Source organism: Rana temporaria, chromosome 7, assembly GCF_905171775.1.
Source record: "Rana temporaria chromosome 7, aRanTem1.1, whole genome shotgun sequence".
Classification (NCBI taxonomy): Eukaryota; Metazoa; Chordata; class Amphibia; order Anura; family Ranidae; genus Rana; species Rana temporaria.
The window spans coordinates 127657538-127674301 of NC_053495.1; the positions used below are offsets into that span (position 1 = coordinate 127657538).

General features: G+C 43.1%; 1 protein-coding gene across 1 annotated transcript in view; it reads left to right on the forward strand.

The window, feature by feature from the left end:
* Positions 1 to 8869: 8869 nt before the first annotated feature.
* Positions 8870 to 16764, forward strand: part of LOC120945637 — a 38195-nt gene continuing 30300 nt past the window's right edge. The window contains exons 1-3 of the mRNA XM_040359959.1: positions 8870 to 8975; positions 13507 to 13589; positions 14566 to 14628. Of these exons, the coding sequence (XP_040215893.1) occupies positions 8924 to 8975; positions 13507 to 13589; positions 14566 to 14628 (198 nt within the window). The 5' untranslated portion in view covers positions 8870 to 8923. The remainder of the gene's footprint in view (positions 8976 to 13506; positions 13590 to 14565; positions 14629 to 16764) is intronic.

Consider the following 16764-nt stretch of genomic DNA (forward strand, 5'->3'; position numbering starts at 1 on the left):
CGCTAAGATGAGCATACAAAGTGCAGTAATAGTAATCCTAACCCATGACAAAACATTACTTTATAGGCACCACAATGACAAAATATCTATACAAAATGTAATTTCTTTATTACAAATGTTTTTTAAAAATAATTAATGTTGCTAAAAAACATTTTCCATTCATGAATGCCTGGGTGGTAATTGACACACCGCCAATTACACCAATATTGTTCATCTGTATATGGGTCAGAAAACCATTATATATAACATAATAATAAAGTTGCAACAGGCTTGGTCTGGAGTGGTTTTGGCGTGCTATGGCTCAGCTCTACATGTTATGCGTTGGAACATTTCTTTAGAAAATTAGGCATATGTTCTACATGAATAGAAAACAAAACAATAAATCTCACATATAATAATACTTAGTTAATAGGGTGCACATGCACAGTGGTCAAATGGATTTTGACTCACTAAACCGGGAGAGAGCCTGGGTGGATGTAGCAGTGGTGTAGAGGAAGTCGGTCAGAGGAGACCTATGGTCTTCTTCCTATGGCAGAGGAGAGCGTCTCCTAGCCGTTCCTTCAAGCGCCACAGGCTGACAGCCCACAACAGATGAGACAGCCAGACCTGCGGTGCTGGGCTGCCACATAGCTTTTATGACCCATATACAGGTTAGCAATATTGGTGTAATTAGCGGTGTGTCAATTACCACCCAAGGCATTCATTTTTTTTTTAAAGTATTTTGTAATAAAAAATGTTATTTCAAGTTGATCCCATATCCCATATGTTCCCAAAACAGAATGTTTTTAGTGATTATACAAAAGCTGGGGAAGCGCTGTCAGTTAACATTGTCTCCTTCTCTGTTGCCAAAAGGGAACAAAACTTTTTATGAATAAGGCCCCATACACACGAGAGGATTTATCCGCAGATACGGTCCAGCGGACCGTATCCGCGGATAAATCCTCTCGAGGATTTCAGAAGATTTCTATGCGATGGCGTGTACACACCATCGCATTGAAATCCGCGCTGAAATCCTCTGGCGATGACGTGTCGCGCCGTCGCCGCTATTATGACGCGGCGACGGGCGCGACGCTGTCATATAAGGAATTCCACGCATGCGTCAACTCATTACGACGCGTGCGGGGAATCCCTTTGGACGGATGGATCCGGTGAGTCTGTACAGACGAGCGGATCCATCCTTTGGGATGGACTTCAGCAGATGGATTTGTTGAGCATGTCAGCAAATATTCATCTGCTGAAAATCCATCCCAGGGGAGATTTATCCGAGGATAAATATCCGCAGGAGTGTACACACCATAGGATCTATCCGCTGAAACCCATTTGATGGGATTTATCTGCGGATAGATTCTATGGTGTGTACGGGGCCTAAGAGAAAATGAAGGGGGGTTGTTAGGGACTTTGAGGAAGCCATAGCCTGGTACGGCTGTGTATTTCCATCCCTAGGTACTTTATATGAAATCGTGGCCCGGTAGGGTCACTTGTTTCCATCCCTATTACATTTGAGAGGGGGAAAGCAAGGAAGGTGGGACTTTACGTGAAGTACATGGATGCAAAAGAATAAATGGGTGAACCAAAATAATTTTATTAAAATATCACATTACACATACAAACAATAGTAGTATCAAGGTACATGATAAGCAATGTAATAACACTAGACATGATTATAACACAAAGTGTCACAATGAAGCCTCTTTTATAGGGATAAACAATAAGCATGATTCTGACAAGAATGTATGATAGTGTAGTAACAGTTATGTCACAATTTGAGACAATAACAAAATTCAATGGGTCACCACAACCAGGGTACTGTAAAATCATAGTACCGTGTTTCCCCAAAAATAAGCCTGGGTCTTATATTAATTTTGGCCACCAAAAACACAGCAGGGCTTATTTTCGGGGTAGGGCTTGCCATGCAATGTGCCAAGTGTTAATAATAGCAAAAGTGCTTGTAAACTGCCAGAATCCTCGCCACTACAGCAATATACAATCCAAAAGCATTGCTCGACACTTCCATGACCTGAGCTGTCTTCCTTGCACCAAGCAATGCAGAAGGGGGCCAAGATCCCCCGCTGATAGGAGGAGAAGAGAAGGGGAGAGCAGTGAAGATGAATGGCGCTTTCCATGACCTGCTCTGAGCAATGCAGAGGGAGGGGAGTTAGGATCCCCCACTGACAGTCAGGAGAAGGGGAGAGCAGCAGAGGACAGATGAACGGCACTTTCATTGCCCGCACCGAGCAATGCAGAGGGAGGTGGGGCAAGATCCCCCACTGACAGTCAGGAGAAGGTGAGAGCAGCAGAGATCCAATGAATGGCACTTTCACTGCCCGCACCGAGCAATGCAGAGGAAGGGGGGGGGTAGAGGTCCCCCGCTAGCAGCCAGGAAAAGATAAGGGGAGAGTAGTGAAGATTAGCTGAGCAGCGCTCCAGTGCAAATGGAGGAGGGGGTCGAGATCCCCCACTGACGGCCAGAAAAAGTGAAGGGGAGAGCAGCTGGAGATTATATAGTGGCACTAAAAGAAGGTATCTGATTAAAGCAGACCACAGCAAACACACACCTTCCACACTATACAACACTGCATTAGTGAGGATTCTAGCAGTTTACAACCACTTTAAACCAGGGCTTATTTTCCGGGTAGGTCTTTTATTGCAGCCCTCCCCGAAAATCCTGCAAGGTCTTATTATCGGGGTAGGTCTTATTTTCGGGGAAACGCCGTAGGAAGCGCAATGAAGTTGGAAATGTCACATTTGGTTCAAATTTGATAAATTTGGTCCTAACTGTGTATGACCATAACAGATTTGGCCATTACTAATGGAGCCTACACATTATACGATAGAAAAGAAAGATTTTTCTCCCAAGGGCCTATATGCAGCTCAAGAAAATATAAATACCAGTATGTAAAATCATTTGCTTTAATGGGGGCAGATCCACAGAGCGAGTACGCCGGTGTATCTACTGATACGCCGGCGTACTTTCAAATTTCCTGCGTCGTATCTCTGTTTTGAATCCTCGCATTTTACGGCGTCTCTAGTCGGCTTTTTCCGGCGTATTGTTAAAACTGGTATTTCGTCGCGTATAGTTAGACTTGCTATGTTAAGTATGGCCGTTGTTCCCGCGTTTTAATTTGAATTTTTTTTTTTTTTTGCGTATGTCGTCCGTGAATCGGAATGTACGTAAGTCACGTCTATGTTAAAAAATATGACGTCCTTGCGAAGTCATTTAGCGCAATGCACGGCGGGAAATTTAGGGACGGCGATTGCGCAGTTCATTCGGCGCGGGGACGCGCTTCATTTAAATGAAACACGCCCCCTAATCGCCGATTTGAATTCCGTGCCGTTACGCCGCTTGAGATACACTACTGCACGGCGAAATTCTTTGGGGATTCGAACCGGCCAAAAGTAAGTTACAGCGGCGTAGCGTATCTCACATACACTGCGCCCATCTATTTGTATGTGGATCTACCCCTTAGTATATAAATAAGAAAAAAAAAAGAAAAAGAGAGGATTTTTTTTTTTCTAACTTTACATCATATTATCAAACATTCTATCAAAAAAATGATAAATAGAAGAGAGATCCATAGACATTAAAAAGATGACAACAATTCACCACTGTAGGGTATCCCCAACGCATATCAATCTCTATTGGATATAAACTATCTTTAGGGGGAGGAATGTGAATATCTTAGATAATGAACCAAATATTATTAACCAGAGTATATATTAAAATCATCACAGCTGGATTTTCCACGAGGATCACTCAACCGAGTGACGAGCATGTGGCCCCAAAACTGCCTTATCTTTGGTCACAAAGTGGGATAGAACGTTGTCACTATTTTGCCACTGAAGGATTATCAACCTCTCATGTATATGTAGTTAGTAATCAGATTAAATATTCATAATAAGGATCCAAGTCTCCATCCATATGATGGTAAGCTGCACAAGATATATATATATACTAGCTGAATACCCGGCGTTGCCCGGTCTTCCTATCTTAACCTTTTGGGGAGGAAAATCATAGTAATATAAATATACCCATCTTTTATATAAGGGTGTAGGTAAGGGTTAATTTAAGTGTCATATATTTTTATTTGGCATATAAGTAATATGTGTACCAGGTATTATTGAAATATCTCCAGGCGTACAGAAGTTATGTGGGAACATACATTTCCCATTGATTTGCATGGGACTTTAAACAAAAACCCCGACCCTCACAAATGGGGGTAGTTAAGGGATAAATTAACTATCCCATAGTTTAAGTGAACATATACTGTAAGTAACATGTGACCCGTTTGGAAGTTATGAAGTAACATGTATTTCCCATAGAGTTCAATGGGACGTTAAAGAAAAACCCCGACCATGGCAAATGGGGGTGGGTAAGGGTTAAACCACCTATCCTATGTTTGTTGCTGACATATAAGTAACATGTGTGCCAAGTTTCATGTTAATATCTTTAGCCGTTTGGACGTGATGCTGGAACATACATACATACACACACACGTTGAGTTTTATATATATAGATATAAAAAAAAACTTGTATATACAGTAAGAGCTGTGAAAATGTGGATTAGTCTCCCTCAAGAATTAGTTCTGGCCAGCTCGATAGATTGTTTTAAAAAAGAGCTGGATGCATTCCTAAATGCATGAACTATAACCGGATACTACAATTTGTAGTTAATAACACCAGGGGTAATTGATTCTGGGAATATCCAATTGTTTTTTTTTCTTCCTCTGATACAACCATGGGTTTAGGATAGTGTATATGCAGGTTTTTTTTATTTATTTTTTAACCTATTTTCCTTCTTTTTTTTTTCTATTGGTTGAACTAGATGGATTTATGTATTTTTTTCAACCTGACTTACTATGTAACTATGTAACCACTTTATAATATATATTTCCAGGGCAAAGGCACAAAATATTTGAAATATTGTGCAAGACAAAAAAGGGTGAATAGTGGGCAAATTACCAAACAAATCTAGGTGATCGATATGATGAGGATAATTATTATCAATATTTGGTACATAAGCACAGTCATATGTTCTATATTATGTGAACAGGATGAGAAGAAGCACTCATAAGGGGCCCCTGTGGGGTACAATGGCCAAGGGGTATTTGTTTAGTGAATGCTTTATATTTACTGTGTATTAACAGTATATATTTTACATAATATTAGAATTTAGTATTGCCTAATGAATTAGAACATTATTTTGATATGGAAACTACTAATGACTGATTTTGAAGAATAAGTCTCAACAATTACCATTTTAGCTGCCAGATCCTTGTATTTGGCAGTTTCCTAACCATATCATCATATTTTCTCTTTCAGTGATTTTAACCTTTTCAGACTTTACACATCCATATCACCTGAACAAAGGAGGTACTGATATTTTATCAGTCTTTAAAAGTCTTATCCACATATTCATATTTGCATGAAATGAACAAATAATTTTCTGACAGATATGAATTCAACATGACAGAATGAATGATCTTTTGTTAAAGTAACTACATGCTGTACAGGTGAAGAGTATAATGAGCTTAGACCATCTGCTTCTAACCAAAGCTGTATTCTGGCCTAGGGCAGCACTTTGCAGGGGGGCAGCACGCAAAGAGTCCCCGTTGGTTTGCACTGCACTGTTAGGCAAATTAGTCTAGCACCCCCATTAAGCGGCCGCACTGCTTCCAGCATGCAGGCGGACGGAATTCCGCAACTGGGGGGGGGGGGGGGGGGCTCTGCTTCTAATTTTGACTATCCTATCATCCTGGACCACAAACCTTGCTCACTGTGCTATATGTTTCTGCTGCACCATTTGCATGGTTATATCTTCTTAGTCCTCTACATAAAATGATCAGAAATGTGTGCTTGAAGTAGAACTATATGCAACACATTTTTTTTTCATTTTGGATAGAGTAAGGGAGGGTTATAGCTAGGGTTGTCCCGATACCACTTTTTTAAGACCGAGTACAAGTACCGATCCTTTTTTTCAAGTACTCGCCGATTCCGAATACCGATACTTTTTTTTTTTTATCTCATGTGACATGTGTCGGTATGTTTTTTTTTTTTTTTATCTTTAACAATTTGTTTTTAATTTTTTACAATTTTTTTTATAATGCTTTCTTTTTTTTAAGGGGGGTGGACCGTGTCAGTGTGTTTTTTCTTTAATTTTTTTATTTTCTACAATCATTTTTTTTTTATTCTTTATTTTTTTATTTCTTTTTCAGCCCTGTTGGGGGGGCTTTGGTGAGATATCAGGGGTCTTAACAGACCAGGTCTTAACAGTGATCACTGACTCTGTCCATTCTGAGCAGTAAGGAGCCGGATTTACCGTCCATCCTGACAATTCCAGGGGGTGGAGGAGGGGCACCGAAAGGGGAGAGAAACACGGCGGGATACACGGGATACACACGGCGGCATACACGGGATACACGGCGGCTTTCAGCTGCTTTAAAATCAGCGGAAATCGGTGCTTGTAACTTGCCCACGCACTGATCACCGCCGACAGTACAAGTATCGGGTGAAGCATCGGGAGCATTTGCCCGAGAGATTTCCCTTCACTTCCTTCCCCATAGTCAAACAGGAAGTGAGAGGAAATCTATGCAAATTAAGGGAATCCCTTGCCCCCCCACAGGCCCTCAAAACTAGTGTCCCTACTCGGGCAGGTCTTAAATAGCAAGGGGTGTGACCTTGACAGGAAGGGGTGGGTCATATTTAAATTAGGGGGTGCACAAGTTTAGTCAGGCCTAGGGCAGCACAAAACCTAAATACACTACTGCTTCTAAGACTGACCAAGTTTTTGACCATAACCCAGTTTAGCTGAATTGCAACCAGTTGATAACACAACAGCCTTTTTATGACAATGGTTTTACTGGTCAGTAATGTATGATTCTTATTTTTTTATGTTCAGTACTATGAACACATTTTTAATAAATGTTTTATTTCATTTTTTTCCAAATACTTTTTATTAACGTTCAATTTTACAATACAAAAAAACTATTCATTCAAAGTCTGTGAATCAGCAGTTTTTCAAAAGTACAACAGTAATAATAGGAAAAAATAGCAACTGTTTTATCTTGCAGAGTGATGTACAAGGCACTAAAATTGTTTCTTCAAATACTATAGAGGAAGGCTTCTGCCAGAGTATACCCATTAAATGCTTACTTCGGGAGGACTATTATACTTACATTGTTCATGGAGGCTGGGAGCATGGATGATTCAAGTGCCTCATTGAAGACTACCAATAGCTCAGGGAGTAGAACATCACTAGTTGACTTATGACTTTCTGACCGGAGTCCAGCTTTGCCTGTGGCTTTGCAATTAGAGGCTCAGCGGCTTACCGTGCTTACCATGCTATGGTAAATTATGGTAAATTAGGTGACCTTAATGCAGCTGCTAACATACAGTCTCCTCTTAACAGTCCTAGAGATGTGTCTGCTGCAAAAGGTGGCTACTTTGAAGAACCTAGAATATTAAATATATTTTCAGTTGTTTCACACTTTTTTGTTATGTATTACATGTGTTAATTCATAGTTTTGATGCCTTCAGTGTGAATCTAGAATTTTCAAAAAAAAACTTACCTGTCCTCACGGCCTCCTCGGAGTCAAAGCCAGGCAGGCCCACCACTTGCTGCCTGTTGAAGCACCGGGCCACCGCACGCTCCTCATCAGTCAGCCTGATGGTGCAAGGTGGTCCCCCTCCAGTGCCCATGGAATGTGCTGTAAGCTTGGCCAGCTTATCACGGACCACGCTCCTCAGATCATTAATCTTTTTGGAGATACCACTGACGGTCCTCGTCCCCCCCCCCCCCCAAGGCATTGATATCATCAACTATCTCCTGGAGGATCTGCTTCTTCCTGGCCGGGGTGGTGTCCCGGCTCTCAGGGCCATGCAAAAAACGCCCATTTCGGGTGATGGCCCTGGCAAGGATCTCCTTCTCAAGGACAGAGAAGTTTATCTTCCTCCTCTTTGGTGCCATATCGCCACCAAACACTCAGCACCAGACAGACACAAAAACAGACAGCAAAAACCAGACACCAAAATCAGACAGCACAAACAGACAGCTAATACAGACACCAAAAAACACTCAGAAAAAACAAACAGCTAATACAATCTCCTACTCCAATAAATCTTTCCTATAACACTCCTACACAAACCAACACACAGCCACAGACAACAGAACAAAAGCACCTTGCTTCAGGAAGGGAAACACATGGATGTACTTTTGCAATGGAAGGGCGTTTGTCTGGGCCTTTTTATACACAGGGCGTATCTCACTAAGTACGCCGGGCCTAGTTCCTATCTCACTGATTGCGCCGGGCCGAGTTCTGAGCATGCGCAGTGAGGTGCAGAATCATGCGCGCACGCGCAGTCCGGCCGGCCCTTCATTTGCATGGGGTCACGGCTCATTTCAATGGAGCACGCCCACTTCCTTCCCACTTTCAATTACCCCACCTTACGACTCGGAATTTACGTTACGCTGGCGCAAATTTGGGCGCAAATACTCTGTGGATACGGTACTTGCGTCACGAAATTGAGCCAGCGTAACGTAACAGAGATGCGCTACGCCGGTCTATATATGCGCCGCTCTACGTGAATCTGGCCCAATGTCCCTATCACAAGCTCAACAAGTGTTGATCATAATTGGACATGTTACAAAAGCAGGACCTGGTGCCAAAATTGCAAAATGGTACTTTGGCACATTATTCTCAGTTTATGATGAGGAAAAAAATTGGCAATCACATACTGTTTTTTTAACTTCATCCAATATTTATTTTAATCATTTGCCCTTTAGGATTAAAAATTACTGTCATGTGAAGACCTTTAAAGTCCTTGATTTTGTTCCATATTTTTGATGATGTCATCATCTTCAATGATATAAAAAGAGGAGCTACACCTAGGTACAGTACCTTGAGGTTGACCAAAAGAACCTGAACAATGAAGACCTTCATCTTCACCTTCTTTCTGCTGGCTAGTCACAGCTTTTGGGGTAAGCCATTCGCTTTTATTTGTCAGTTAAGTGAAATAGAAAGGTTAGATCTACTTCTTGGTGCTACATTTTTTAGTGATGCATTACTCATGTATATTGAGGCACTATAAACATGGCTTCTATTTCCACAAGACACTAATTGGATAAGGCTAGAACAGCAGGGTAGCAGGAGGCAACATTCAGTACAGCTTTTACAATTACACTACATTTATTAGTTTGTTAGCATTACATTTGTTCTATACCTTGCTACCAGGGGCGTAACTAGAAATCACAGGGCCCCATAGCAAAATGTTGTATGGGCCCCCCCCCAGAAAAAAAAATCACGCCCACCAAAATGCCCCACATCCTTTATTTGATATCATTATAACTAAAGAGGACCTGTCATGGCTCTATACATGTATAGGAGTATAAAGAGGACCTGTCATGGCATTATACGTGTATATAGAAGTATAATGAGGACCTGTCATGGCTCTATACATGTATGTAGGAGTATAAAGCGGACCTGTCATGGCTCTATCCTAGTGATTAGGAACAGAGATCTCTCTCCTCCTCCAGTCAGTCCCACCCCCCCAGTTAGAAACACCTCCCAGGGAACACATTTAATCCCTTCCCTGACAGTGACATTTACACATTAATCAGTGCATTTTAATAGCACAGATCGCTGTATAAATGTGAATGGTCCCAAAAATGTGTCAAAAGTTTCTGACCTGTCCACCGCAATGTCGCAGTCTCACAAAAAAAAAACAGATCACTGCCATTACTAGTAAAAAAAAATAATAATAATAAAAATGCTTGAAGTGCATAATTTCTATTATTACATTGTTATATAAAATAGTTCAACTCACCATATTGCAGAATCAGTAGGAGCCCCGAGCGTGTCACTTGCCAACGTCACCTGCCTTCAGATGCGGATTGTCACTTGCCGCGTCACCAGATGCGGGTTGTCACCTGCCACACATTGCAGATTGTTACTTGCCACAATGTCACACATTGAGGATTATCACTTGCCACCTGCCACACATTGCAGATTGTCACTTGCCACGATGTCACACATTGAGGATTGTCACTTGCCACCTGCCACACATTGCAGATTGTTACTTGCCACGATGTCACACATTGAGGATTGTCACTTGCCACCTGCCACACAATGCAGATTGTCACTTGCCACGACGCCACCTGTCACACATTGTCACTTGCCACAACGTCACCTGCCACACGTAGCAGATTGTCACTTGCCACATCACCTGCCACACATTGCGGATTGCCACTTGCTGTGTCCCAGAGTAAAGGCAGGCAGCAGAGAGATAATGTAATCTCTCTGCTGCCCGCACAGTGGGGACAGATCTGCAATGATGCAGATGATGTCATCTCTCTGCTCCCCCGCCCGCTGATTGGCAAGAAAGCCCGCTCACCCGCTGAATGTTCTCCTGTCCTGCCCGCAACGCCCAGGTGAATGGAGCGTGCTGGCAGAACAGGTGGAGCGGGCTGGCTGGCAGGTGGGCGTCAATTTGCCTCACAGTGGAGCGCGGGGCGGGCAGAACGGGCTGGCAACAATTTGTCTCACAGTGGAGCGGGCTGGCGGAAATTTGCCCCTCAGTGCAGGCATGGCCGGTGCTAGGCAATTTGGCGCCCTAGGCAAGACCAGCTATGTGCGTCCGTCCCCCCCCCCAAAGAAAATGTCCCTGCATCCATCATATGTAATGTGCACCAGTAAATTTAAGGGGGTGGGGTGGTATGAAGATTACAGGGGGTGGTAGGAAGATGACAGGGGTGGGTGGTAGGGAGCTGACAAGTGTGGGTGGTAGGAAGCTGACAAGGGTGGGTGGTAGGAAGCTGACAAGGGTGGGTGGCAGGAAGAAGACAGGGAGGATGGAGATGACAGGGGTGGGTGGTAGGGAGGTGACGGGGAGGATGGAGATGACAGGGGTGGGTGGTAGGGAGGTGACGGGGAGGATGGAGATGACAGGGGTGGGTGGTAGGGAGGTGACGGGGAGGATGGAGATGACAGGGGTGGGTGGTAGGGAGGTGACGGGGAGGATGGAGATGACAGGGGTGGGTGGTAGGGAGGTGACGGAGAGGATGGAGATGACAGGGGTGGGTGGTAGGGAGGTGACGGAGATGACAGGGGTGGGCGGTAGGGAGGTGACGTGGAGGATGGAGATGACAGGGGTGGGCGGTAGGGAGGTGACGTGGAGGATGGAGATGACAGGGGTGGGTGGTAGGGAGCTGACAAGTGTGGGTGGTAGGAAGCTGACAAGGGTGGGTGGCAGGAAGAAGACAGGGAGGATGGAGATGACAGGGGTGATAACATGTATGACAGCCTCAGAGGTAAGATGGTGGGATCATCGTGCTCCTCGTCATCCCCCTGTTCCTGGCATCCCACTGGGATGCCAGGAACAGGGGGATGACGAGAAGCATGATGATGACAGCAGACAGTAGGTGGCATCACAGCATTAGGGCTGTGTGTAAGGTCATCACAAGCAGCTGGTAGCAGGGACGTTCGGGCGCCCTTGTTCAGGGAGTGAAATCGTATGCTTGCAAGCCACACCCCCCCCCCATCCCCATCATCATTAAAAAAAAATTGCAAGCCAAGCCAGCCCCCCCCCCCCCCCCCCATCAGTATCAAAAAAACATCAGGTCCCCCTCAATCAGCCTGTGCTGTTACTCACGTCTCACGGCGGTCATCTGGGTTCTGGCGCGCTGATAATTGTCCCGCCCTCCTCCTCTAGACCAGCTTGTGTGACAGACAGCACACTGGCTCTATCACACGAGCTAGTCTTCACGAGCTAGGAGGAGGAGGGCGGGATATTTATCACAGCGCGGCGTGCTCTTTTCCTCCGCTGCCGCACTCAGCAAAGCTGTACAAAAGAGCCGCACTAGACACTCGGCGGCGGCGGCGGCGGCGGCGGCGGTGAAAAAAAAGAAACCTCATTGCCTTGCCCTGCTCACCGGGCCCCACTCGGCTGCGGGCCCCATAGCGCCCGCGTGGGTTGCTATGGCGGTAGTTCCGCCACTGCTTGCTACCTACTGAAACCTGTGGACAACAACAACAGCCAAACAAATTAAGAAAGCTGCTGCTAAGTACTTTCTGTATCAAGATTCCCTACTGCTCACAGCCAAGCAGCCATGTCCCCGCTCTCTGCAGGCTGTATTTTGAATGCAAACTATGGAGTTGCTTTAATAAAGGATAGTGGCTGTTTACTTAGTGTATGTTCACCAGGTTTAGCAAATAGGAAGAACCAGTGTTCACTTCAATCTACCAATCAATCATGTGCTAGCCCAAAAAATTTTTTTTTTACCTTTTCACATGATTGCATTTTGAAAGGGAACACAGGCTCACCTGATTTACTAACATTTTTGAAATATTAACATCCTTTACACCTTCAGTAAATCAATCCCAGTTTAATAGCATTGTTTTTCACATTTGCATTAGCATGATTTAGCCTATACAAAAGGCCATCCCCATTAATCTGTGCCCATAAAAAGGTATAATAAAGGGTTAATCTATCATTTATAAATGTTACTTTCTTTTTCCTAACACAAAATGCTAGCACATAGTTACCCCTGTATACAGTATTGTGTTCCCTAATTAACACATCTAAAAGTTTTTTTAAATTATCAACACTCCCCGTTGACACCACCAACTTTGGAAGAGACCTCCACATCCTTACTACTTGCACGGTAAAGAACCCCCCTACACAGTTTAAGGATAAACTATTTCTAGTCCAACTTCATTGACTGCCCGCGGGTCTTCTTAAGAAACCTAAGGCTAAATAGTTTTCTCCCTAAGCTGGAATCACCTTTCAGATATTTGTATATTGAGATTATATCCCCTCTTAAGTATCTCTTCTCCATGGAAAATAAGTTTAAAGTGGCTCTAAGGTCAAAAGAATGCATTACTGTAAAAAAAAAAAAATTCTACTAGCTGCTTTTCCCTCTTCCTTGAGTCCTACATCAATGGAGTGCTGTGAGTGCTGTGTGCAGCTCTTGTCGCCCCTCTTTCTTTTCTCACAGCATCAGAATCAGGCAGCACCAGGAATTATTGGCTTCTGCTGCTGTCAGTCAAATTATGTGAGGAGGGAGCTGGGCGGGGTCAAACAGCCATGTGCATGTCTATGGATGCAAACAGCCCAGCTTGGTAGCATGCCGGCAGATGAGCCCCCATAGCATACGACTTGCTATGAAGGCACACACAGAATAGGGGCAGACCGTGTCGCATATTAACAATTTACAATAAACAGAATTATAAAAAAAATAAATGTTTTTGATTTTACAACCGCTTTGATGTTTGCAGTCGTTCCTCAAATCTGAGGTCCTCCAGTCCCCTTTCTTGCTGCCTCTTTAGATAAATGGACTTCTAAAAATCAAGCCAGCAGTATAAAAACACATTGCATTTTATTATAAAGGGTTCAGTAATTGGAAAGTTATTATACATGGACTTGAACAATATGTGAAAACAAGAGCTACGGTGAAAGTATTGCTATGATGGATGAGGATTGTCGTCTAATATGTATTTGTCTTTTCATTGTAGAAACAAAAGCTCAAGGATCAGACTCAGCATCAGGATCACAAGGAAATATAGTAGGACTTAATTGTCTTGGGAAGATTGTTGAGGTAAACTTTTTTTGTCTTGTCTTATTCGTGTATCAATTTATTTGAGCACATTATATACACAAATATTTGGTTCAGTCCTTCAGCATATGCCTTTTCTACCTCATTATTCTGGTGTCAGTGACACAGACCCTGCCACCATCCTAGTGACACAAATCCTGCCACCATCCTAGTGACACAAATCCTGCCACCATCCTAGTGACACAAATCCTGCCACCATCCTAGTGACACAAATGCTGCCACCATCCTAGTGACAAAAATCCTGCCACCATCCTAGTGACAAAAATCCTGCCACCATCCTAGTGACAGACCCTGTCACCATCCTAGTGACAGACCCTGCCACCATCCTAGTGAAACAAACCCTGTCCCTGACAAAAATCCTGCCACTGTCCTAGTGATATATATTTATTATAGTTACAGTTATACCAGACATCCCAACCAACAAATTTCAGGGAGGTGGCACTTCATGCCCGCAGCCCCCCAGCCCCCCCACTCTTTGGTGACAGGAATCCTGGAAAGGACAGAGAGAAACATTTAACTGTTTCCATGGCATTGCTCACTGGGCAGATGAAGAAGCAATACTTCATCACCGGTGAGGGAGATTCTGCATTGTTTCCATCAGCATGAGTTACAATATCTCACTCATCCGGCCCGTGAGGGAGCGACGCTGGTCACAGGTGAGTATTTCTCTCTGCCCTTTTTATAAAGTATCGTGCCTGGTCCTTTATCTGTATACTGCTCTAAGTCAGGGATTTATAAAGTAGTGAAGCCACTGGATGGCCATGACAGTGAGGGAACTGGTACCTCAGAAGGAGAGGTTATCATTGTCAGCCTCAATACTTCTCCAGTACAGTTCCCTTCATTGTTCAACGGCCCCCAAACTAAACAAATATGTGGATCTCTGCTGTAAAATGTTGGTAGATACTTTGTATTGCAAAATCAATGACTTATTAATGCTTCTCTTTTTTTTTCCGAACAGGCGGCTCCAAACTTCGCTACAGATCTTATAGATTTTATATGCGCAGTATATAACAGTGACTCGGTAATTATTAGACATAAAAAAAGTTATCTTTTAAGTCATATAATAGAATGCACTAAAATGGATAAAAATTGTTTTAATAATATTAATTTCTGTGCTAAGAATGTTCATAGGGTAACTAATAACAATTAAAGAAAGGAAGTCGCACTCAATAATATTAAACCAATCCCGCTACTCCTCTGACATGTTTCACTCAGTAGAGCTTAAAGTCACTCTAAACGATATTCTTATTTTCTACAAATAACCCATACACATTCCCTGCTTACCCTCCCTGGTGGTATGATTATGTCAGATTTTTGATGCTGAAAGCGGTACAATTGTTTCACATGGAAATTTGGCGTTTTATATTGTAGACCTGTAATTCTTATGCCTTGTACACACGATCAGAATTTCCGTTGAGATAAACTCTGACGGATTTTTCAGACGGAATTCCATTCAAGCTGTCTTGCATACACACTGTCACACCAAATTCTGACCGTCCAAAACGTGGTGACGTACCACACTATGACGAGCCGAGAAAAAAGTTCAATGCTTCCGAGCATGCGTCGACTTAATTCTGAGCATGCATGTTTTTTTCTCCGTCAGAGTTCCATACAGACGAACAGAATTTCCGATAGAATTTGTTTTCATTGGAAAAAAAGAGAACATGTTCTCTTTCTAAGTCCGTCAGAATTTTCGATGGAAAAACTCAGATGGGGCACACACGCGGTTGGAATATCCATCAAAAATTCCGATCGTGTGTACAAGGCATTAGAAATAACTCACTTAAATCTGTCCAAACAAGAGTCTAGTAGACATCCAGTGTATGATAAAGTTTGAAACACAAAATCATAAATTATAATATAATAAATAACTATAAATAATTATAACAAATAATAATATAATAATGATAAAAATTATTCAGTAATGTAATCAAATAAAAAACACAGAAATTTGCTCAGTTGCAGAATTGTTGCTGTCATTACTTTCAGTGTTTGATGACGAATTTCCCCACAAATCACTATCTGCAAGTGATTCTAATTTATTATCGCTGTTTTCTAGCTGGTTCTAAAACCGCTTTTGACGTAAAGGGACACTTTTTGGTTGCTATGGACATTCTCAAATTTCCAGGCAGAAAGAACAGTATTTATAATATAAATCTACATGCAGGGCACTGGACAAACCACTAGGGACAAAGGGAATGTGAAACTATTTGATACAGTACTGTAATCTGTAAGATTACAGTACTGTATGTATTCTGTGTTTTTCACTTTAGAATTTGGCGCCGGGCTTCGTCCCCGTGCGTCGCAATCAGAGCTTTTTTTCTCAGAAATTAGGTGCAGGAACTCAACCACGACCCGTTTAGATTTCACAAACAGTAGAAGGGTCTTAAAGGGGCATTAAATACCAGAATTGCATTACATACAAGTTCAGAGTTCAGGGGGTTACAAAGCTGTCACTTGTAAACACAGAAACCAGACTTCTGTGTTTACAAGTGATTGTGGTGAGCAGGCACCAAAGGGTCTGAGCCAGAGGTGGTGGAACTGAGTTCCCCCAAGTCGCAATGCTCGCAGGGAACGGAGCTCGGCACTGTGATACATCGAGCGGAAACACAGCTTGCAGACACAGCGGGGAGACAGCGCAGGATCCTGGGGACAAGGTAAGTAAGCTGTACATGGATCCTGCGATGTGATCCCGAGTGTGGCTCGGGGTTACTGCTTTTGGTACTGAAAATTCACCCTGAGCCTAACTCAGGAATAAAGAGGTTAAGGGACCTGTAATCTATTTTGCATGAAATTGTTTCTTATTGCGTTTTCCTCCACCCTGTAATGTCCTCCATGAGCGTCTGAGCCCCCTCCTTTTCCCTCTCACTTCTGTTTGTTTAGAATGAGCAGGGCATGTTAGTTGCCGCCATGTACTATGCTCTATGCACCCTACAAATCCATAGTCCACAGTCCCTAGTACATCTTGGGAAAGGTTGGCTATGATCCTACATACAATGGTACCATGGAGAATGTACGGAACTACCCTCTAAAGAAAAGGAAAGAAAGGAGGGCGCACCGACCTAGTGCATTACCGTAATAAAAATGTTTATTAAAAATAGAATAAAAGCAATGGTCCTACTCACAAAATTAGCATAGGTATACGCTTTTCTGACAA